Source organism: Jaculus jaculus, chromosome 2 (assembly GCF_020740685.1).
Source record: "Jaculus jaculus isolate mJacJac1 chromosome 2, mJacJac1.mat.Y.cur, whole genome shotgun sequence".
Taxonomy (NCBI): domain Eukaryota; kingdom Metazoa; phylum Chordata; class Mammalia; order Rodentia; family Dipodidae; genus Jaculus; species Jaculus jaculus.
Genome location: NC_059103.1, coordinates 196,693,695 through 196,717,327, shown reverse-complemented (window position 1 = coordinate 196,717,327; position 23,633 = coordinate 196,693,695). Strand labels below are relative to the sequence as shown.

Below are 23,633 nucleotides of genomic sequence, written 5' to 3'. Positions count from 1 at the left end.
CCTGGGTCTATCCTGAAAGGCTGCATGCTGCAGTGGTTGCCATGGGAACTGAGTGGCATCCTCCGATTAGCCGGCTTGGACACCCTCTCTCTTTGCCACCCACTGACACATCACTCAGGCTTCCTCATGGGGGCTGGGCTGGGGTGGCACAGGGGGCATGGGCAGGAAGTACCCCCCTGACCCCATCGCAAGCCATGTCTGGAATCATGGAAAAGGGATGGTTGTGACAGGTGATACCCCCAGGCTGGGAGGCCAGAGCATGGTACTGGTGGCACTGTGGGATTTAGAATCAGATCTGGTTCACGATCTGGAATTTGACCTCATTGAGTGCAGCTCCTGCTTGTCCTGAGTCAGGACATGTGACCGGCAGCCTCCGAGCGGCCACCTGGGCCTATTCTGTGGACAGCTGCTGTCCTGTCCTGTCCTGCCCATTTCGCTTGTGAGGTCTTGCTGGCACTGCCTGACCTCAACCACTAGTTTTGGGGGTGAGAAGATGGCAGTGTGCTCGACTATGCCTGTGCCCGACCCCTGTGGCCACCCCTCAACTTGCAGGTTAAGAGGAAGTGGTGTTTTCCTAGCATCATCCACATTTATAGCTTTTACTTAGAACTTGAGACCCTAACACCCCCACCCCCAGGGCTCTGCACTTCATCAAAGCGGATCTTGGGCTCTGCAACGGTGGTGGGGGCAGGAAGAGCCCTCCCAGACTCATGACTCTTTACATGTGCCGCCCAGTCACTCCCCTGGATCCTGGCGCCCTCTGCTGGTTCAGCGGAGGTCGGGCGAGGCAAAGCTGGCTTGCCATCCTTTCCCAACCTTAGTTTGGTGGTTTACTCTCCTGCTGATGTAGCCAGCAAGCCCACTCTACTGGAGCACCTGATAGGCCACGGTGGTGGTCCATGGGCCACTGGGTGGGACTGTACAACATCTGTCATCTCCCACTGTGCAATTCTCAGTGCCGGAGTTACAGCCTCCACAGGGAAGGCCCAGCAGAGAAGGGGCTGGGTGCTACAGGCCATGCCTGGCTCTGAGGTGCCTGGATAGCTTTATCCTGGGCTTCCTTGACATGTGGTCATCTCTCTAGTCTAAGGGAGGGTTTCTGGGCCATCAGGTGTGGAGTAGCCCACAGGCTACCCCTGGGGGCAGGAATGTGGTGGCCTCAACAGGCGTCCTCCCATGGGCAGAGAGGGCTATAGCTAAGGAGGCCAGAAACTGGATTGTGGGTGATGGGGAAGCTGGTTCCAGGTATGTCTAATGGTTAGCAGGCTGGCCAGTACCCACGCGGTCACCAAGACCCGGCTGTATGAGGCAGCATTGGGGCGGGGGGGGGGGGGAACTTCACTCCAGAAGCCTGCCTTGTATGTCTGTCCCATGCTGGGAATCTCCTAGCTTAGAACTGACCTCCCCCCTCCCCTGCCCACCAGCTCTTCAGAGGGTGCCCAGCAGCCTGGGGCCACAGGTACCCAAGGCCTGCCCACCCGAACTGGCCTGTGCTTAACCTGTCCAAACGCACAGCTTCTCCATCTGGCCCTGCCTGGTCCCCAAGGCCTCCCCTGACCCTGGCTCTTGGCTCCCGCAGGCGGCTGGAAGCTGTGGTCCCTGTGGGGCGAGTGCACGCGAGACTGCGGGGGAGGTCTACAGACACGCACCCGCACCTGCCTGCCAGCCCCAGGCGTGGAAGGCGGCGGCTGCGAGGGTGTCCTGGAGGAAGGCCGGCTGTGTAACCGCAAAGCCTGTGGCCGTGAGTGCTGCGGGGCGGGGCAGGGGCGTGGTCAGGGCGGGGCTGCAGGGGAAGCTGAAAAGGCCTAGGCCTTGAGGAGCAGATCCAGGTTGGGTCGTGGGGGTGGAGCCTAGCCAAAAGGGCCAGGCAGGGCCCAGTGAAGGCCTGGGCCGGGGAGGAGGCTGGGGGGCTTGCAGGCGTCCTTCTCAGCTGTGTGCTGGGACTTTGTGGTAGCCTCCTCTTGCCCCACCAGGAAGCCGCAGTCAGGCCAGCCAGCTTCCAGCGGGGTAGACCTCTAGGATGGATTTCTGTAATAAGGGTCTCTAATGACTTCATGAATTTTTTAGCTGCTTCCATAAAGTTAAATCAAGTTCTAATGAGACTGACATTCTTTGGGTGGTTATTTCTTGAACTTTCCTGGGGAGACAACTTGTCTCAGGAACCTGGGAAGGTCCCTATGCATGGGGCAGGGGTGGCAGGGGCAGAGGCTGTGTGGGTGTGGAGCAGGAGGGTCCCCCACCCCCCGCCATTCCGGAGAGATGTCCTACAGAGACGGCCCTGTGGGGAGGAGGAACAGGACCCACGGAAGACGGTGCTCAGGGCTGGGGCTCGTAACTGCCCTCCCCCCACCCCCCGGGGACTAGGCAGCTCTAGTGGTGGCTAGGGGCCAGCTGTGGCCGAGGACAGAGAGGTTCTTGCAGGGACGCTGACCTGAGCCCATCCCGCAGCCGCTGGGCGCACCAGCTCGCGGAGCCAGTCCCTGCGGTCCACGGATGCCCGGCGGCGCGAGGAGGTGGGGGACGAGCTGCAGCAGTTTGGGTTTCCGTCGCCCCAGACTGGTGAGCTGGTGGGCTTGCTGGGCAGGGCTGGCACACAACGCCAGCTGAGAACGGGGAGGGCTGCTGGCTGGGGCCAGGTATTCCGTCAATCACTGCTGCTGCTGGTAACCCGGGAAACTTGCTATAAGTAGACTCTTGCCTGTAGTCGAACTGGCTTTAGGGGAGCTGGTAAGAAAGAATAGGCCTTGTTTGGCCACACCCAGTCTGGGGGCCTTCGGGCTTCCAGGCAGTGGGGAAGCGAGCAGACCCCAGACCTTCCCTCAGAAAGTCCCATCCCGTGGTCTGCTGCCCAGAAGCCAGGTCCGGGTTGGGGGCAGGCAAGAGGCGAGCAGGCCCGTGATGCTGCAGGGCTGGCTGGGCCCACAGGTGACCCTGCGGCCGAGGAGTGGTCCCCGTGGAGCGTGTGCTCCAGCACGTGCGGCGAGGGCTGGCAGACTCGCACGCGCTTCTGCGTGTCGTCCTCCTACAGCACGCAGTGCAGCGGACCCCTGCGGGAGCAGCGGCTGTGCAACAACTCGGCGGTGTGCCCAGGTGGGCGGGGCCCGGGAGGGGCGGGGCTTCGGGGGCGGGGCCTCCGGGCTAGGGGCGAGGCTTCGTGTGCGGGGCGGGGCCTGCGGGCGCACCTGCAGCGGGTGCCTTTCTGCCCCTCCACAGTGCATGGTGCCTGGGATGAGTGGTCACCCTGGAGCCTCTGCTCCAGCACCTGTGGCCGCGGTTTCCGGGACCGCACGCGCACCTGCAGGCCCCCTCAGTTTGGAGGCAACCCCTGTGAGGGTCCTGAGAAACAAACCAAGTTTTGCAACATCGCCCTGTGCCCTGGTAGGTGAGAGGGAGCCGCTGGGGGGCGGGGAGTGAGTCCAGTAGGTCACTGATCCGTCAGGAACCCAACTTAGCCTACCCCAGGCCCACCCCAGGGTGCTCAAGGTGAGACCCTTAGGTCATGCCCAGGTATGAGGTTGAGATGAGATCCTCGGAGCATTCTCTCCCCAGTCCCAAATGGGGTGTTGCATGGTGGCCCCCAGGGTGTTCTTGACTGTGCCCCTGGACCTTGAGGTGCTGGGTATTCATGCTAGCTTCCTGTCCCCTTCTCCCCCCGGGCCGGGCAGTGGATGGAAACTGGAATGAGTGGTCCAGCTGGAGCGCCTGCTCCGCCAGCTGCTCCCAGGGCCGCCAGCAGCGCACACGGGAGTGCAATGGGCCTTCGTACGGGGGCGCAGAGTGCCAGGGCCACTGGGTGGAGACGCGCGACTGCTTCCTGCAGCAGTGCCCAGGTCAGGGTCCCAGCCTTGGGCTCCAGAGAGGACAGCCCCACTGTAGAGGGTTGGTGTATTGTGGTGGGGGCAGGGCTGGGGTGTGGGGTGGTGTGGTGGGGTTGACTGCAAGGTGGGATTGACGTGCAGGGTGGGGGCAGTGGGGTCGGGCACAGGCTGGAGGTGGCAGGGCCTAGCTGCACAAAATGCTTGTGGTGTTGAGTCAAGCTGATTTCAGGCTTCCTCTGTGGGCTTCGATTTCCTGTCTCCTTGGCCCCTGCCCTGTCTCTCTGGGTCTCTGAGTCATCTGGATTCCTGTTTCTCTGTGCCCCATCTCTCTCTCTCTGCTTCCCCGGCCCCTGTGCTGTGCCTGCAGTGGATGGCAAGTGGCAGGCCTGGGCATCATGGGGCAGCTGCAGCGTCACGTGTGGCGGTGGCAGCCAGCGACGAGAGCGGATTTGCTCCGGACCCTTTTTCGGGGGAGCAGCCTGCCAGGGCCCCCAGGATGAGTTCCGGCAGTGTGGCACCCAGAGGTGTCCTGGTGAGTTTCCGTTCGTATGGCACTGGTTCAGGAGAGGTTGTGAGCAGCTGAGTGGCTTGGGCTTAATCCTGACAGGAGGCATCCTGGAGGGGTCTCAGCTTCCCAAGACACCGGCCCCGCCAAGCCCCCCATCCACCTACCCACCTTACTGTGTCGGCCGCTTACAGAGCCACATGAGATCTGTGACGAAGACAACTTTGGGACCATAGTCTGGAAGGAGACCCCAGCTGGAGAAGTGGCTGCGGTTCGGTGTCCCCGCAATGCCACAGGTGAGAGTGGTGGCGTGGGGAGAAGCTGTCCTGTGCACAGTCGTCCTCATAGACCCTGTCCTGAGACCCAAAGCCCAGGCAGCTGTGTGTGTGTTGATGTCAGATGGTAGGGCTGGGAGTTTGTGACCTCACTGTGGGAACAGCATCAGACACCATGTGCTGAGTTCACTTAGGGCAGAGCCTACGCCAAGCCGTCTTTGTGGAGAGGCCCTTTTGAGCCTGCGCAACTCCATGAGCTTGCCACCACTGACCACTTACCGGCAGGGGATGGAGGCAAGGAACATCACCACATTAGTCTGGGCTTGCAGTCTGCACAGGAGAAGTCACCTTTGAACACCAGCAGTCATAATCTTCACATTGGCACTGAGGAGTGACGGCGGGGGGCGGGGGGCGCAGTCTTTAATAGGGTGTGTAAAGCAAGGTGGGCTCCATGGGAGGGTTTGCTCACATCAGGAGTGGTTTTCAGTCCTGCGAGGTGGGCTCCACGGGAGGGCATGCTCACACCAGGAGTGGTTTTCAGCCCTGCAGCAGGCAGTGAAGCCGGGAACCTAGTTTAAACCCGGCACTTGCCCTTGTTTGCTGGGTGCCCCTCAAGAAGTTAACTTAACAGAGCCTGTTTGCTCATCTGTAAGATGAAGGCCTTAGGCATTCCTCCTTGTAGGGTTGTTGTGGGCAGTGCATGTGGTGGCCCACTGGGCCAGGGAGGTGGTGGGTTGTGTGTATTGCCAGCCAGTCTTGGTTGCATGTCTTTGCTGACAAACTGAAAATCCAGAGAGAAAACGAAGGCTGACTGCACAGTGGTGTCTCTCCTGGCCTTTCGTTTACATGTATGATCACACTTCAGTGTCCCTCATTTTGTCCCTGTCTAAGTCCATAGCCCGAGTTTCTGCATCATGCTTCCCTGAGGGGAAGGGACCTGTGATTCCCCAGGCCAGTGAGGCCCCTTCCACTCTCCAGACATGCCAGGGCTGACCCCAAGGCTCTGCATTGAGAGGCGCTCCAAGAGCCCTGGCTGAGCCAAGAAGCTCACCCCACTCCTCAAACGAGGACGTCACCTGCACACAGTGGGTTGCTGCATTTGGGGCAGAGTCATAGGAGCAGCCTGGCCTGTGCCTGGATCCTGGGGACCCAGGGCAGAGAGTGCCCCTGCCTGAGAGCTGTGAGTGGGACCCCAGCACTCCCAAATGAGCTGCCATCTGAGGAGTGGGAGGTCTCTCTAGGCCTTATTCTACGAAGATGTGAGCTGGACGAGGAAGGCATCGCCTACTGGGAGCCCCCCACCTACATTCGCTGTGTTTCCATTGACTATCGGAACATCCAGATGATGGTGAGGCTAGCCCCGAGGGCTCCAGGAAACTGCCCCCACCCTTTGGACAGGAGGCTGGGGGCTGCAGGGCACTCCAGGCATCGGAGGTCCCTGGCCCCCACCTGGTTGTGACCTGCAGCAGTGACAGCGTCCAGCCCTGTCCATCCTCCCCAGACCCGCGAGCACCTGGCCAAGGCTCAGCGTGGGCTGCCGGGGGAGGGGGTCTCGGAGGTCATCCAGACGCTGCTGGAGATCTCACAGGATGGCACCAGCTACAGCGGGGACCTGCTCTCCACCATCGACGTCCTGAGAAACATGACTGAGATCTTCCGGAGGGCCTACTACAGCCCCACTCCTGGGGACGTGCAGGTGGCTCCTGAGGACACCCTTGAGGGCGGAAGGCTGGGAAGGTGGCAGGGGAGCCATCCTGGGCCCCAGTCTGAGGCTAAATCCTGGCCTTGGGCATAGGTGGGGCTGTCACCCCACAATAACAATGGGCCTCAGGCCTGGTTACACACCAAGCCCTGACCCTTGTCACATCTTGTAGTAGTTACCTTTTTTGTCGCTGGGAAAAAAAAAAACCTGACTAGAAGCAGCTTAGGGGAGGAAAGGGTTTATTTCGGGCTTCCAGTCTCAAGGGGAAGTTTGATCATGGGTAAGAAAGCATGGCGGCTGGCTCACATCAGACATCCACTGTAGAGAGCATCAGAGCTAGCTTTGAGTACCTGTGGGCTAATCTACCCCAAGGCTCTCCCAAGTGATTTCTCCAGCTAGGCTCCACCTCTCAAAGGCTCTGCCTGCTGGGGACTAGGGAGGAGGCTTCCTCACAAACATGTGAGGCTAAGAGCCCTGAACTGGTCATCCACAGAAGCCTGACTCTGGTCATACTTGAAGCCCTGACCCTGGTAGCACACTGATTCTAGTCAGAGGCCGAGCCATGGCCCTGGTCACACACTGACGCTTTGTTCCCTTTTGCTGTCCCTTCTTGTGTCAGAACTTTGTCCAGATCATCAGCAACCTGCTGGCCGAGGAGAACCGGGACAAGTGGGAGGAGGCGCAGCTGGTACGCCTGGCGCTCTGGGGCCCTGTGGTCTGCGTGTGGTGAGGATGGAGTGAGCCTCTCCGATGCCTTCCTCTGTCCTGGGACAGATGGTATTAGGCTGACTCCCAGGACAGCTTTCCACCTAAACCACCTTCTCTCCCCATCTGAGGAAGGACAGTAGCTTACCCCAGGCGGAGTGAGGACAGCTGGACACTGAGTGGGAAATGCATGTCTAGAGAGGATGGGGCGTAGTGGGTCTTCCTCGTCCGCACATTGGTCAGCTCTCTTCCTCCCAGCTGTCCATCTGCTGGGCAGTAACTGCGTGGGAGTATTTCAGGCCATCTCCCCCGCCCCAGTTGCAGGCCCTGTGGAGAGCAGATAGCTGCTGGGCCCCCCAGTGATGTTGTTCACAAGATGTGAGTCAGAGGCCGACAGCCCCTGCTGCACTAGGAAGTGACCCGCAGGGACAGAATAAAACAGCAGACGCGGGAAGGAGGTGGGAGGCCAAGGGAGGCTGGGGATCCCCAGCTAGGGCACCTCCCCCAGCTTGGCTGCTCCCCCAGATGGGCCCCAATGCCAAGGAGCTCTTCAGGCTGGTGGAGGACTTTGTGGATGTCATTGGCTTCCGTATGAAGGACTTGAGGGACGCGTACCAGGTGACAGACAATCTGGGTAAGCCCCCCTCCTTCACTGGCCCCTCTATAGCCTGAACCTGTGGCCCCGGGCGGAGCTTCTGCCTGTTTCCTCATCTGTAATGAGCCAGTGTCCATGCTTATATTTGGCCTCTGGGCCAGCATCTCGGATTGGCTCTGGGCTTCCTTTGTGTTGTAAGGGTTAATGTCAGAAGCCCAGAGAGACCTCAGGCCCTGATGGAGATCCTCCTGCCAAGGATACTTACCAGAGCTCAGCCGCCTCCGGGGCTGGGGCTGGCTTCTGCCTGTCACCCAGAGCTTCTTGCAGTCCCTGAGCACCTGGGTGGGGTTGTGTGCTATTTCCAGTTTATGATTTCCTCCTTATGGGGTGGGTCATGACCGTGTCCACCTCACAGGAATGTAGACAGTGGACCTGGGGACGAATGGTAACTGTCACCACAGACATATACCAGCACCCATAAGGCCCCTCTGCCTAGGTTCCACTGCTGTGGGCCCTGGAGGATGTGGCTTCCAGCTCCCCTGCCCACCTTCACTGAGACTCTGCCAGCACCCGTATTCACCTTTCACCTCTTCCCTTGCCCATTGCCTCCCACCAAGCCAGTGCCCAGCCGCTGCTCTTCATCAGGGTCATTGTCACGTCCCCCCACCTAACCCTGTGTCTGGCTTTGGGAACCACACTCCACCCTAGGTAGCACTTGACCTCTGACCTCTTGACCCCTCGGCTCCTTTCTCCTTTCCTTCATGACCTTCATTTAGTCACAGAACCCAAGAGTCACTTCATTGTGCCTGTGGGCAAGGCATCTGTTAGAGGGTCCCTGTCCCCTTCCCCACGCCTGTCCTCGTCTCCCTCCCTGTGCTCTGCCCCTTACTCTGCCTCTGCCCCTCTGCTGTGCCTGGGATGTGCCCTCAGGGCACACTCCTAAGTGGGTCATCCTCCAAGGGTACCTTAAGTCTCCTCTGCAGAGAGGCTATCCCTGCCATCCTGTCGGGGAATGTCCTCCATCCTTGTGGTCACCACTGCCAAGCAGCCACATGGCCTCTCCGTGTGTGCACCTGGAGCGCTATCTATGCTTTCTCGGCTCCCAGAAAAACGAGGCACACAGTCGGGCTCTGAACACATGCTTAGTGAGAGGGCGCACTGAGCACCGTGGGCTGGCTGGATGTGGAGTGCTGCCATCGAGAGAGGGCCAGTGCCCTACTGGATGCTGAAGGGCTCCTTGAGCCTCACACTTAAAGGAAGATAGGGCCAGGTTGGCGGGGGGGGGGGAGGTTCTGCTAAGCACAGTGGAGGAAGGAGAAGCTAGGCGGGACACGGAGCTGTGGAGATGGTCATAGTGTGCTTGGCAAAGATGGGAAAGGGTAGGGCCAGGCTGGCATGGGGGTGTGGTGTGGAGCTGAGCAGCTCAGTCCCTCCCCTTTCCACATGCAGACAGGCTCCAGGCTATGGGCACTGGTGAATGGGGAGGCAGTATCTGCCCAAGATAGGTGGCCAGGAGTGAAGGGGGACCTGAGGCATTGCTTCTCTCACAAGGGCCCTCCTTTCCCCAGCCCGTCCTCCTGGGTCTTCTGTCACTTGGTCTCCGTACATTTGGTGCTGGAGGGAGGTAGGGTGACTCCTCTAGGGTGTCCCCTGAGGATGGGGAGGGACTGTCCTGCTGAGGTCAAAGCCAGGCTGAGCGGTCTTGGGTTATCTGGGCGGGACGGGCTAGGAAGCACCGTGACAGGTCCTCTGGTAGGCTGGCCTGGCTGGGCTGCAGGGTGGAAGGGTTCCCACTGGCCATCCTTCCCTGGTCGCTCCCCCAGACCTGCTGCCCCTCTCCAACCAGGGAGCAGGAAGCTCAGTAACCCCACTCCTACCTCCTCCTCCCACGGCACCCGCCTTACCACAGGAGAGGGGAGATCAGGTCACAGAGCTGGGAGATAGCAAGAGGCCACGCAGGAGTGAGGCCTGCAGAGGGACCAGTGAGGGTGCAGCTGGAGTCTGCATGCTGGGCACATGTTACCTGGCAGCAGCCTGGCTTCACGGCTCCACCCACTCCCAGTCTCTGGCACCTTGTGCCATTGCCCTGTGCCACAGCCTGCTGCATGGGTCCCAGCTGACTCCCTAGGAGGCTGACCCTCTGTCCTGTCCGTCCTGCCTCAGTGCTCAGCATCCACAAGCTCCCGGCCAGCGGGGCCACGGACATCAGCTTCCCCATGAAGGGCTGGCGTGCCACAGGGGACTGGGCCAAGGTGCCAGAAGACAGGGTCACCGTGTCCAAGAGTGTGTTCTCGACAGGGCTGGCAGGTGAGGCCCAGGACCCCTCTCCCCTGGAGCTGGGTCGGAGGGCTGTGAGCTCACCCTGGTACGCTCCTTCAACATCAGGGCCCATCCCTGCTAATTCTAGGGGTCCTCAAAGCCATTCCACTCCAGGGACTTATCCCTGCCCTCTCTTGGGGAAAGCCCAGGGGTTGCCCTGGGCATGTGGGCTGAGCAGAGTATATGGTCGGCCAGCATGATTCAGGGAGAAGGGGCTGGCTGGACCATGCAGTAGTGAAGGTACCAGAGAGAGAAACATAACCAGGCTGCCTACAGCCCTCCAGGGTCCCTGAAAAAGATCAGCTCCCTACCTCCCCACCCAGGCAGCTTCCCCAGCTCCCAGCTGCAGCACTGTGTCTGTGAATGGGCTGGGCCTCCCCTCGCCAGGACTGTGGACAGGTTGATGGGGGCCAGCGGGTGGGGTCGAGGCTAGTGGGCTCTGACACGGTTGGGGTGACATGCATGCTGCCTTCCAGAAGCTGATGACTCCTCTGTGTTTGTGGTTGGCACCGTGCTCTACCGAAACCTGGGCAGCTTCCTGGCCCTGCAGAGGTGGGTGATATGAAGAGAAGACGGGCCAGGCCCCACAGGAGGCCAGGCGGTGTGGGCGGACTGGGCACGGGATGACCAGGGTGTAGAATTATTGGGGCACAGGAGCCCAGCAAGGCTGAGGCTGGAGCTCACTCTTTGCTATCCTGCATCCCTAACAGCCTCTACTGCTTTGGTGTCCCCCAGGAACACGACAGTCCTGAACTCCAAGGTCATCTCAGTGACCGTGAAGCCCCCGCCTCGCTCGCTGCTCACACCCTTGGAGATCGAGTTTGCCCACATGTACAACGTGAGTGCTATACATGTGATCATGTGTGTGATGAGGGCTTCATCTGGTCACATGAGGTCTGGATACCCCTTTCTCAGACACAATCTGTCAAGGTCACAACAGCCTTACCAGAGCTGCTTTTGCCTCTGAATTCCAGGTGGAGAAACAAGGTTTAGAAGGGCAGGGACTTGCTCAGGGTCGCATAGCAGATTAACGTGGGTACTGGGGGCCAATCATGTGTGACCCACCGCCCATCCATCCCAGGACTCTAAAGGTGATCCCTCTGATGTTTCCTCAGGAGGGCAGCCGTTGTCTTTCCAGGCATGCCCTGTGCTCATGGCCCTGCATCACGGGAGAAGTGTAGCAAGCCACCCACCCCCACCAGCGCCCCATCTCCTTGGGATGACCAATCTCTTCCATGTCCAAAGTTCCCATGCTAGGAGTGTGAGGGTTGCCATCTTCCAGAGTCATGGCTATGACGACAGTACCAAGAGCATCCTGCTAGAACACTCTGGAACAAGTGCCTGAAGTCTAGGCCACTGCTGCCATGTGTGGGAGCCAGAGAAGCAAGGCTGCCCGCCTAGGCACCAGGAAACCTTGGGTGCTGTTGCTCCTCATCCAGGGCTCCATGGAGGTGATAACTGAAGCTCCCACAGCCCACTGGGAAATGCACCCAGGTCACCCAGCTGAGACAGGAAAATACCAGTCCACAGACCTTAGGCCAGGGCATGGGGAAGCCTGGGAAGAACCTAGCCCAGCCCTGCCCTTTCCAGCTCCATGATCTAAGGGAGTCGCTTCACCTCTCTGCCCTTTGTCTCCCTCTCTCATCAAATGGGAGCAAGTCATTCCATGAACAATCAGGGTCTGTGGCTGCTGTGAATGTGGACAAACTCCACTGTGGCCACTCCCATCTCTCTAGCTCTGGGCCCAGCAGACCTGCCCTGCTCTCTCTGGGGACCTGTTTTCAGGACCAAGGACAGCAGCTGGGTGTGTGTTTGTTGAGGCCCTTTCATGAGGATCATCCTTCTCCTCACTGGACATGACCTTTGTCCACATGGCCCAGCTGGACCATCAGACCTGGGCCAGCGGGCACAGGAGCTGTCTATAGCCACGTGGTGGATACTGGGTGGTCAAGCTCAGGCAGAGTGACATTGATCCAGTCCAGTCTCTGCTTTGTACATTGGTGTCTTCCTTACAAGTGCAGTTTCTTGGGGAATGGGCACCATGAGTGGATACAGCAGCAACCTGGGAGGGGACTGGGCAGGTGAGCGGCCCTGACTCCCTCTTCTCTCTCAGGGCACCACCAACCAGACCTGTATCCTGTGGGACGAGTCAGATGTGTAAGTTATCCTGGCCCTTGTGGCCTTAGGGCTCTGGGGTGAGGGAGGCTTACCTCTCTGGGAGGGACAGGTTTTAGGTGGTGGGTCCCCTGTCTTCTGGTTTCCTGTCCACTGCTGCACCTGCATGGTTCTGTCTGCTCCCTACCCAGGTCTTTCTCTGGAGCCTGTCAGCTGGCCCTCACACTCTCCTAGGGAAGTCAACAGCTCAGGGGAAGGGGGATTGAAAGTCTGCCCAGACCAGGTGTTGAGGCAAGATGGCCAACCCTGTCCCCTGCCCAGAGCCACCAGCTCTGGTGTTGGGGTTTGGACAGGCACTGAGAGTTGGCAGTATGGCTGTGTAAACTGAGAAAGCTTGGAGAAGGTTGTCATGAGAATTTAAGTAATCAGATGGGTCATAGACTATAGGGGTTCTCAGGAGCATAGGATCCTGAGCTCAGACTTTTTATCAAGTGCTAAGTGGGTACTGGCCTATGCCAAGCACAGCATGGAGCCTTGAGATTCGGGTGTGGATCCCTGATAGAGATAAAAGGGAAGCAAAGTGGAAGTTTGGAAGGCCAAAGAGCTTGGGATGGGGGACTCCATGCTGTGGTACAGGAGACTGAGGCCTGGATCTTGGTGGGTGCTGGGGAGGGTCTGGTAGGGAGCTGGGAGCAGAGGCCCTGTTTCCTCCCTTGGCTGAGTTAAATGTAAATGGGCCCCAGTGGCTCCACCTTCCTCCATCTTGTTAAGGAGAATGTGGAAAGAAACAAACGTATCCATATGGAATGTCAGGTTCTGCCCTGTGTCAACATAAGTTGAGGAGAATCTGGGGCAGGTAACACCATGCCTTTTAAGTAGGAAGACTCCATGGGGTTGTGATATCTGTTCAGGAGACAGGCGAGTTATACAAGGGCTATCTGTGGAAAATCAGAGCGGAAGGAGGAACATCTAGTACTGAGTCCCCGCACTGGGGAGGAGGACGAGGTCACACTCTGTCTGAGGCACAGCAGTGCTGTGTCACTGCACTAGTGTGTAAGACAAGGTCACGCTCTTATCGGAGGGATCCAGTGTGTGTGTGTGTGAGTGCTCACACTAGGAAAACATGCCTTGGATTTTGTCTGCTGTTTGGTTTCTTTAGGCTTTCGAAGCTGGGCCTTTTGTGCACCAGCAAATTCACTGCAGTTAGTGGGAGCCGAAAAGTGAGGCAAACAGTCCCATATTCCGGGTCCGCCGCTTGACCTTTGGGACTGTCTTGGGGAGTCTTGGAGCTTTGCTTGTTGTGGAGGGAAAATGGTGCCACTGCTGTGCTTCCCCTGTGGCCCGGCGCCTCCAGCACACACACAGCTCTGCTCGAGTGCTGAGGGAGAACGCAGCTGGTGGGGCCATCCTGCTTGCCCCATCTAGATGGCATCCCACAGAGCCCTCCATCCCCTACTGACCTGAATGCCAGTACAGTCAACCCCTGGCAGCAATGACCCCACCATCTGATTTAAAATCTGATTTAAGATCCCTGACCTCAGAGGCTGGGGTGAGAATTTAGCAGTTAAGAGCACTTGCTCCTTAAGTTTGAGGGCCCAAGACTACTGAGTTTGACTCCCTCGAACCCACCTCACAAACTGAGCATGGCCATACATACACATCTGTAACCCTACTTCCCTGGAGATAGAGGTGCGCAGAGATGAGAGAATCTCTGGGGCTTGTTGACCAAAGGCAGCTCCAGGTTGAGGCAGAGATCCTGTCTGGAAAAAGCGTATAGATGAGCAATATAGAAGGCACCCAGAGTTCTCTGGCCTCCATACGTACACACACATGTGGTTCAGGTACAACTTACACATGCATACGCCATGTATAACAAACCACACATAACACACACCGCTATACACAAAAAGTGAAAAAACCACTGCCCTATGCAGGCTGTGGCACAGGAGGCCATGATGGCTGGCTCTGGGCAGACTCCACCTCTAGGAGCTCATCTTCCTGTTCCTGGAGTCAGCAGCTCCCTGCAGTGGGGGGAGCCAGGCAGCTAAAGACCCACGAAGCTGTCAGGAGCTGCTCACCTCCCTCATCTCCCAGGTGTGGAGGATGCCCCTGACCTGCCCACAACCCACCACTAAGGCATACTCTAACCCAATCCTAGAGAACTGGGCTATCGAATATCAGGCCTCAGGTACAGCCTGATGGTGTCTGTGTGGTTGAGTGGCCCTAGGTCTGAGCAGAAGAGACACAGTGGTCTGTTCTGTCCTGGGCTGAGTGTACTATTCACTGTCTATGGTGAGCAGTGAGGCCTCCAGGGGATGTAGCCAGCCAAAAGACCACATGTTACTAAGGTGGCTTCTCAGAACAGGCACCAGGATCTGAGAGGGAGGCTGAAGAAACTGGTTTCTGCATCTTCCTCACACCCTCTGCTCTGGGTTGGGTGACTTCATGTCACAGACATTGGCCACTTCTTTCCCTGTGACTCTCAGAGCTAGATTTCCCCACTAACCTGAAATGTAGTTGAGGGGAATGGTGCTGTGTGCCCCAAGCCTTCCTGTGCTGATGTGGGCCTAATTGTGTATGGTCAATCAAGAAAGGTCCCTGAGATATGTGAGGGACTCTAGAATGGGCTGCTTTATAGAGGGAGGGGAGAAGAAGTGTCTGAAACTGCCACCTGACAGAGGGTGACTTCTTAACATCAGTGACTTAGTATCCCCTTACTGTAATTACAGTCAATCACCACTCTACATCTGAATCTAAGATAAAGCCCAGATCCCTTACTTAAACTAACCCTAAATACTGGACATGTGCTGAGTCTTGACACAGATCACATACAGAGTCCTAACCCTGGTGAGATGCTGTCCTATCATGATCACAGGCTGAACTCTGGCCCTGGATGCACACCGAGTCCATACCCTGATCCCAACCTGAAACCAGAGCCTAGTGGCACTCGGAGCCCTACTCCTAATGAGCGGCTTAGGAGCCCCAACTCTCCTCACACACTGAGTCCTGGTCCTACTCCTAGTGATCAGCTTGGGTCTCCATGCAAACCACAGTCCATCTTCCAAAGGCTCTTTCAGTCTATCAGGGCATCAGGCCCTGCCTCATGCTGCACCTCAGCAGCAGCTCCTGGAACCATGTGCAATTCACGAGCACTCCTCACATTTTTTGTGCTTCTGAAACCAGTACCACGTGTGCAGGAAACAGCCATATTCTTAATTCAGATACTGAAAAAATTGTAACCTTGAAAAGCAGGTTCATTCTCTAGTCAACTCATTCCAAAAGAGTTTGCATTTCTATGATAGCCCTTCCTCAGGCATCCTTTCCATTGCTTTTTTTGTTTTTGTTTTTGTTTTTTTATGGAGGAAGGGATATTTAATGATGCTTACAGATCCAGGGGAAGTTCCATAATGGCAGAAGAAGCTGGCCTGCCTTCACAGGCCCAAGCAGAGAGAAACACAAGCTTAAAGCCAAAAGCCACAGCACACTTCAGGAACTCCTGCTAGGCACACTTTGCCTATCTTTAGATTGAAATCTAAAACCCACTACCACACCTTAAGATGCACCCAGTGACATTGCTTCCAGTCAGGTGACTTCAGATGCAATCTACAAATAGCAAGAGTCTCTATACTGCTATGCTTGATAGAAATCATAAAAGAAGCCTGATTGTCCATTGTTTTAATGTAAAGTAGTTGGGACACCTTCCTTAAAATAGTGTGTTCGACAATAGCAGCTTCATAACCTAAGACCAGTCTCAGCGCCTGTAATTTTAACTTGCTTGAGGTTTTCTAACTTAAAATCTTAAATCTCTCAGTCCAATTATCTTAACCAAGCACACCAGACCTTTACAATTTTTTGTTTGTTTGTTTTTCAAGGTAGGGTTTCACTCTAGCCAAGGCTGACCTGGAATTCACTCTGTATTCTCAAGGTGACCTCAAACTCACAGCAATCCACCTAACTGCCTCCCAAGTGCTGGGATTAAAGGCGTGCACCCCCCCCCCCAAGCTCTATTACAAATTTAACCTTGATCAAACTCTCTGGACCTGGGCAGCAGAATGCAGCCAGCCCTTATGCCAGTAGTCCAGTTCCAAAAAACGTTCTCTGCAGTCTTTCCTTCCCCTTAGAAAGCTCATAAACCAAGCCTCGAAGTTCAATACTGTCTGCACTTAGCATTCTCAAACTCTCATCAGAATAGTCCTTAAAACTTGGCTTACTACTCCAGAAGCACCAAGTCCATGCCTATTCCTCCAAAACATTGGTTACAAAAGCCCAACATCCACATGGTCAGGTTCATCTCAGTCCACTCCTCAGTACGAACTTCTGTAGCAGACAGATTCGGGTCCACTGAGATGAACTTCTAGACCAGGCACAGTTATGGAGGAAGGGATATTTATTTAAGCTTACAGATCCAGGGGAAGTTCCATAATGGCAGAAGTTGACCTGATTTCTTGGGACCAAATACACAGAGAGAAGCACAAGCCAAAAGCCACACAGCACAGCTCACTTCAGGAACTTCAGCTGGGCACACTGCATATCTTTAGATTGAAATCTCAAACCCACCACCACACTTTAAGATCCTTTCAGTGACACTGCCTCCAGCCAGGTGGCTGCAGATGCAAACTACAAACTAATAAAACACTGAATATATTGGGGCCATTTATTCAAGCCACCACATTCTGCCCCTGGCCCCCCAATAGGTTCATAACCACCACAGAGCCCCAACCCTCACGACACACTGAGTCCTGGTCCTGTTCACGTATGGCCTACTCCTAGTGATTGGCTTAGGAACCCCAGCCCTTATCACACACAGAGTCTTGATCCTGGTTCACACAGACCCCTAACCTCTGGTCATACCCTAAGTCTGTTCTCATCACAGACTGAGCCCTAATCTTGGTCACATAATGAATCTTGACCCTGGTATCATGCTGAGTCTGACCATGGTCAAACACTGAGCTCTTAACCTGGTAACAACACTGAAATTTTAATTCTGGTCACATGCTGAGCCCTGACCCTAAGCACAGGTGGTATCCTGCCCCTTGTCTCATCTGGAGGCACTGTACCTGGCACCCTCTGTATGTGTCATATGCTTGGAAGATCCCCTCCTCCTCCTGCCACATGTGACAAGAACACTGTGACCTATTCACTTTGCAGAGAACAAGCTGGAGGCTTCCACCCACAGTGCAGACCCTTTGCCTGCCTCTTCTCCAGCTGCACACAGGTTCTGGCGTCCACCCTGGAGGTGTCCGTTCAGGCTCTGTAAACACTGGTCCAGAGCCTCTGGTGTGCACCTAACCCTTCAGGCCATATCTTAACCTGGTGCCCTCCCAGTCCAGTCCTCTGGATCAGCCGGTCCTGAACTCTGGGCTAGAAGCATGGCTGAAGAGCTCTGGGGCTGGGGAGATGGCTGAGCTGTTAGAGTGCTTGCTATGCAAGCACGAAACATGAGTCCATGTTTCCCATGTACAAAACCTGGCATGGTGGCACCGCCCCGTAACCCCAGTGCTGGGGACACAGAGCTAGGGGGTCCCTGGGTCTTGGGGCTAGCTAGGCTAAATTAGTGAGCTCTGGGTTCTGAGGTGAACTGTTGGGAAATGCACCTGATTTCCACCTCTGACGTCCTCTTGCCCATGCACATTGTGCGCCTGCACATACATGAATACACTAAACACACTACACACATGGCTCTGTCCCTGATGCCTGAAGAGGGGCTGGGAAGTGCGGTGGTGGGGGTCCTTGTCGGAACAGACCGCTCATGCTGTGCATACCCTGCCCAGTCCCCAGTTACGTGTGTCACCACAGTAGGGGGGGGCGGTTAGTGGCAGTCACGTCGACGTCATGTCTGTACCTCCAGTCTCATGCTGTCTGATGAGGATGAGGAAGGATCTGTGAGTGAGTAGACAGCTAGAACCAGGGCCAGGCGGGTTGTGGTGGGGAGTGCTGGGCAGGCAGTGAGCAGGGCACGGTGGCAAGCAGAGAAGCAGGGTGGGTACTGTGGGGACAGGTGGCAGCTGAGAAGGTGGAAGCTAGTGGTCAGGAGAGAAGGGGGCAGAGCGCTCTTGGGAAGGTCAGCTCCCTGTGGCCATGACAGGGCCACGGGTTACCACATAAGGGGGTCATTGTTGCAGAAGTCATTTTTCCCAGCTCTGGGGGCCAGAAATCAGAATGGCGTGCTGGCAAGGGTGTTCTGTAGAGGAAGGGCACCCTCCTGCCTCTCCCAGCCCTGGCGCCCTGGCGCCCTGGCTCTGGCAGCCTCACCCTGCCTCACCCTCCATCTTTGCATGGCTGGCCATCTCCTTTCTGTGTCCTGGTGTCTACTTTCAGCTTCAGGGGACACTAGCCCTGGATTGGTGACCCACTCTGTGTCCAGTATGATGTTATCTCCAGATCCTTACCTCAGTTATACCTGCGCAGCCATTTCCATATGAGATCATGGTCATGGGCTCTGGACAAGAGCATGTGCACATTTATTCTGGGGACCCTAATCACCCTGCTGTACACCAAGATGTTGAAAGAAATGGGTAGTTGATGGGTGGAGAGACAGATGTGCCTCGGGGCCTGGGATAAAAGGGAGTCCTGAGTGAGCCACCAAGCTCTATGCTCCTAAAAAGACTGTGCTCCGGAGCTTTGCCCAGGAGAATGGCAAACATTTTGCAGTTTTTCGTACTTCTTTAAAAAATACCAGTTTCAACCTCAAGTCAGAGCTGGCAAGATCCTCAAGAGCCTCTCTGCTGTACTCTCAAATGTGGTTCAACCAAGACCTAGTGTTTTGGGGTTGTCTGTAGGCCAGAGCACAGGTCTGAGACCCTGACAGGCTTTTCCAGGATTTGGGGGATGTTGCAATCAGGTTTGCATTGCTGGTAGAAATTACCCAACCAAGAACAGATTGTGGGAAAAAAAGAGGTTTATTTTGACTAATAGGTTCAAGGGGGAAGGTCCATGATGGCAGGAAAAATGATGGCATGAGCAGAGGGTGGACATCACCCCATGACCAACATAAGGTGGACAATAGGAACAGAAGAGTGTGCCAAACACTGGCATGGGGAAATTGGCTATTACACCCATAGGCCCACCCTCCAGCAATACACTGCCTCCAGGAGGTGTTAATTCCCAAATCTCCATCAGCTGGGAACCAAGCATTCAGAACACCTAAGTTTATGGGGGACACCTGAATCAAACCACCACATTCTGCTCCTGGCCCCCATAAACTGATAACCATCCATGATATAAAATACAATGCATTCAGTCCAACTTTCAAAGTCCCCACATTTTTATCAATCCTAATGATGTTCAAACATCCCCATAATACAAGGCCTTTTAACTGAGCTATAATCCAATTCCCCAAATACCCCCAAAACCCATAATGGCACAGAATAAACATTCACACTGCAAAAGAAGGCATTGGGTATAACAAATAAATATTAAACCAATACAAGATTTAAAACAACCAGGGCAAACATCAAACTGTAGCTTCAAGTCCAACAACTCTGGCCAGTGACAAATCTCCAAATCCAATAATTCTAACCAGCAACAAGCCTCTAGCATTCCAATTCCGCCCCTCCAGCTAGGCTACTCACAGTCCTAGAAAACTTCATCCAGGGCCAGCAGCATTCCCTAACAGCCATCTCATGGTCCTAGCATCTCCACTGGGTCTCCACTGCAACCCACGGTTCATCCTCATGGGGTCTTCATGCAGGCAACCAGCAAACCTGCTTCACACTGCCCATGGCCATTACCAAAACACAAGATGGTATTGCAAACCCAATGACACTCTCTTTTCTGCATTTGCTATACTCCACAATACCAGGTAGGGCGCCAATTTGTTAATCCAGGGGGAATAAAACAGACTTTGAAAAACAGGACACTCCTTGAGCACTCAGGCCCCTCCAAAAGAGTCTACATTCTTCCTGTTGCCCCAGTGCAGGTCAGCTGGCCCAGTCTCAAAGGTTGTAATCTCTCAATTGCAGCTGAATCGGCAGCAGTTCACCCAAAGATTTCATTTTTTCTGTGCCATATCCCTTTGCTCACACCAGTCTCTTTCTATGCAAAGTGACCCTGCACAAATTCTCAGGACATGGGCATAATAGCAAGCTTCTCACACAAAAGTTCAGGCAAAGCTCTTTCTCACCCTCCTAAGCCAAACCTCACAGTCCATAGTACTTCTGCATTCAGGTCTTTCAACTCTGCTTACAGCACTGCAAGGTATCTCTTAGGCCAAGGTTTCAATCCTTCCACATTCCTCTCGAAAATCAGCTCCAAAAGGCCAAAGCCACGCAGTCAGGTGTCCAGCAGCAATCCCACTCCTCGGTACCACTTTACTGTTGCAGTCAGGTTTGCGTTGCTGGTAGATATCACCCAACCAAGAGCAGCTTATGAGGAAAAGAAGAGGTGCTTATTTTGGCTTATTGGCTCAAGGGGGAAGCTCTTTGATGGCAGGGCAAATGATGGCATGAACAGAGGGTGGACATCACCCCATGGCCAATATCAGGTGGACAACAGGAACAGAAAAGTGTGCCAAATACTAGCAAGGGGACAGTGGCTATAATACCCATAAGCCTGCCCCCAATAATACACTGCCTCCAGGAGGTGGTAATTCCCAAATCTCCATCAGCTGGGAACCTAGCATTCAGATCACCTAAGTTTATGGGGGACACCCAAATCAAACCACCACAGGGGCTATTCTGCCAGATGTGCAAGCAGTTCCTCCTGTTTCTGGTTGATTCGCACATTGGCTATGAAGGCTTGAGAAGCTGGGCAGCAGCTCTTGTCTAACGACTTTGCTTCCCAGCTTGCCGGCTCTCTGCACCTTTCTGCCGGGCGGGCCCTGCATTGACCTGGCCAGTGGAACAGGGCTGCCAGCGGGCTGGAGGAGGGTGTGATCAGAAGAAAATCAATCCCTGGACTAACCTTTCCAGGTCCCACAAAGTCCCCCAAGTCATTAGAGAGCTTCCTTGCTGGCTTTTTTTTTTTTTTTTTTTGGTACCCTGAGTGCCCCTGATGAACCAGGTCTCCCCTTGGAGCATCTCAGTGGGTCTGCCAAGATACCAGGGAGATCTCTCAATACTCCCTGCCCAAGAACACTTCCTGGTCCCTTTAAGAGCCCAGCCCTCCTCTGAGTTGGTCTCCTTGGAGAGGGCAGAGATGGGGCAGGCAGGAAGCCATTGTAGGCAGGCTTGGCAGCCCCCCCCCCCCCCCCGGGCCTGTCACTTCTCCACAGGAATTGTTCCTGATGGGGCGGAGGAGGAAGGGGGGCAGGGGCCTCTCTGATGTCCTCTAAGGACCTGGGAGCCACTGTAGCAAGCACAGGGAACGGGGTCCTTGCTTGGTTCTCTCACCCTGGATGGGGGCTGAGGACAGAAGGGCCACCTTCTGCCCCTGCCTTTGTTGCTCCCTGGATGTGTCCCTCACTTGGCACTGGGATGGGTATAGGCCTGGTAGGGCCTACTATGCCATTATCCTGTGGTTTCCTTTCTCCTGAGATCTTGGGGTGAGCTGGAGAGCTGAGGGACTACACAACCAGGGACAAGCCCCCCCCCCCCCCGCAGGGTCATAGAACTTGGAGCAGGCTGTAAACATCTATCCCTGCACAGGCTGGTGGCTCGAACCCCTCAGCCCTCCAGACACCGCCCCCCCCCCCAGCTGAGACTGACCCCAGCTGTTTGTCTGGTTGCCACCTTCTCTCTTTCTGGAGCTTTCCTTAGAACTCTTGGGCCCTCTGGCCCAGGCTCTGAGCCCATATTGCCACAGGCCTTGTCTCCTGACCCCACCCCTTCTCTTCCTGGCAGTGACCCTAATCTATAGATTTCTGTCTCTAGGTCCCTTTTTCTGTTAGCTCCCATGGAGGGGCCCACACCTGGCTTTATCCCTGGCATCCGGAGGACACACAAGTGGGCTCATAGTAGGCATTATCCAAGAGTTGGAGAGTGCCCCATCTTAATGGAGTCACCCTCTTCCTGGGGACTAGAAATCTATTCAGAATGTATTCATTCACTCATTCATTCATTCCTTAAACATATGATCACAGTGACAAGGACTTTCAGCACAGTCTCCCCCTGAGGACACCCACCAGGATGTCTGGCCTTGGTGTAGACCTGCTTGGACATTGGTAGTGCCCCTTGGATGCCATCTGGACCCATGTGTCCTAATGGCTGGGGGTTTGGGAGTCCTTGGTTTTGCCCACACTGGCTGTGCAAGCCCAGATTTTGGATTTTCTATTGCATGATGGGATTAGAGGAGGATGAGAGACCCACCTTCAGGGCCACTGTAAGAGAAGGGCAGTGTCTGTCCCATAGTGTAGGGAGGTGTCTGTCAGGCTACGCCAGCCCTAACTGCCCACTCCACCTCCATGCTCCCTTCTCACACTCTCTTCCCTCTTTTGCCACGTGTGTGTGTGTGTGTGTGTGTGTGTGTGTGTGTATGTACATATGTATGTATGTATGTATGTATGTATTTGAGATAGGGGCTTACTCTATAACCCAGACTGGCCTAGAACTCATTATGTAGTCCAGGCTGGCCTCAAATTCCTGGCAATCCTCCTGCCTCAGCTTTCTGAGTGCTGGGGTTTGGGGTGTGAGCCACCATGTCTGCCTTCTCCTTTTTCTAGACAAGCTCTGATACATGGCCCACAGCTGCTCCCCTCAGATGCGGCTAGAGGGGGCTTCATGGTGGCAAAGGAGTCAGGGCTGGGACAACACATTGGGGCTCAGCCTATCCAGCTCCCCTGCGCATCTCCCGGGAGCCTGGCTTGCTTTGCAGGTCCCGACCTGCCCCAGCTGTGATGCACGCTGTCCCCGCCCACCCCCAACGCTGTGCCAATGTAGTGCTGGAGCTCAGCGTGCTCACTATAGGCAGCCCGAGCCCACTGCTGTACAGGGGCCTGTGCCTGACTACCTGTGGTGGGATGGAGCCTTCTGATACCTCGAGCCTTGGTTTCTGCAACTGTGAAATGGACTGTTGTCATGGTTGATGTCATGCTGGGTGTTGGGAGGGCTTCCCAGAGGACAGCAGCAAGCCTCACGCACCCAGCACCACCTCAGGGACCAGGGGATCATGCTGGCTGTGGGGGTGAGCTGGAGTGTTCCTGGCAGGAGGGCTTGGGACACCCAGGCCGATGCTCAGGGTGTTCAAAAGCCTGAGGGCAGAGCGCAACTAGAGTGAATGGCCCAAGGCGGGAGAGGTTGGCGTGAGGGCAGAGTATGAACAAGTAGACGGAGATGAGTGCTCAGGCCCAAGGGCCCGTGAGGTGCCCGCTCAAACCCCCACACCTTGATTTAGATGCAGGGATGGGGGCTTTCTCGCCGCAGAAGGGACTGAGCAGAGGTAAAATTGCGGTTGGTGGCTATTCCCAGAGAGCAAATAGGAAATATGGGAAGGTGGACAGAGGAACTCAAAGTCAGCAGGGCGGCCCAAGCGAGGGCCCTCATCTCTCCCTTGCCTCTAAGTGGTAGAACGAGAGCGACCGGAGGGGCTGTGGGAGCCAGTGGGCCGTGGAATACAGGGTGGGAACAGCTGGGGACAGAGGCTGCTATGGGTCAGCTGCCTGTTTCCTGACCTTGGTCCAGCAAGGAGTGTGGCCAGGCCCCAGTGAGAGGCTTTGCCCACGTTG

The 23,633-nt window shown here is 55.7% G+C and overlaps 1 protein-coding gene across 7 annotated transcripts in view; it reads left to right on the top strand.

Moving 5' to 3' along the window:
* The window catches only part of Adgrb1 (adhesion G protein-coupled receptor B1), a 65,658-nt gene that overhangs the window by 6,917 nt on the left and 35,108 nt on the right, over positions 1 to 23,633 (top strand). For 4 of the 7 annotated variants that reach the window (XM_045143581.1, XM_045143580.1, XM_045143579.1 and 1 more), the window contains exons 2-16: positions 1,580 to 1,741; positions 2,449 to 2,559; positions 2,926 to 3,090; positions 3,214 to 3,378; positions 3,657 to 3,830; positions 4,186 to 4,350; positions 4,518 to 4,619; positions 5,840 to 5,946; positions 6,100 to 6,294; positions 6,920 to 6,988; positions 7,531 to 7,639; positions 9,764 to 9,907; positions 10,396 to 10,471; positions 10,655 to 10,757; positions 12,033 to 12,076. In XM_045143581.1, coding sequence (XP_044999516.1) covers positions 1,580 to 1,741; positions 2,449 to 2,559; positions 2,926 to 3,090; positions 3,214 to 3,378; positions 3,657 to 3,830; positions 4,186 to 4,350; positions 4,518 to 4,619; positions 5,840 to 5,946; positions 6,100 to 6,294; positions 6,920 to 6,988; positions 7,531 to 7,639; positions 9,764 to 9,907; positions 10,396 to 10,471; positions 10,655 to 10,757; positions 12,033 to 12,076 — 1,891 coding nt within the window. The remainder of the gene's footprint in view (positions 1 to 1,579; positions 1,742 to 2,448; positions 2,560 to 2,925; positions 3,091 to 3,213; positions 3,379 to 3,656; positions 3,831 to 4,185; positions 4,351 to 4,517; positions 4,620 to 5,839; positions 5,947 to 6,099; positions 6,295 to 6,919; positions 6,989 to 7,530; positions 7,640 to 9,763; positions 9,908 to 10,395; positions 10,472 to 10,654; positions 10,758 to 12,032; positions 12,077 to 23,633) is intronic. The other 3 variants (XM_045143582.1, XM_045143578.1, XM_045143577.1) reach the window with 2 other exon arrangements.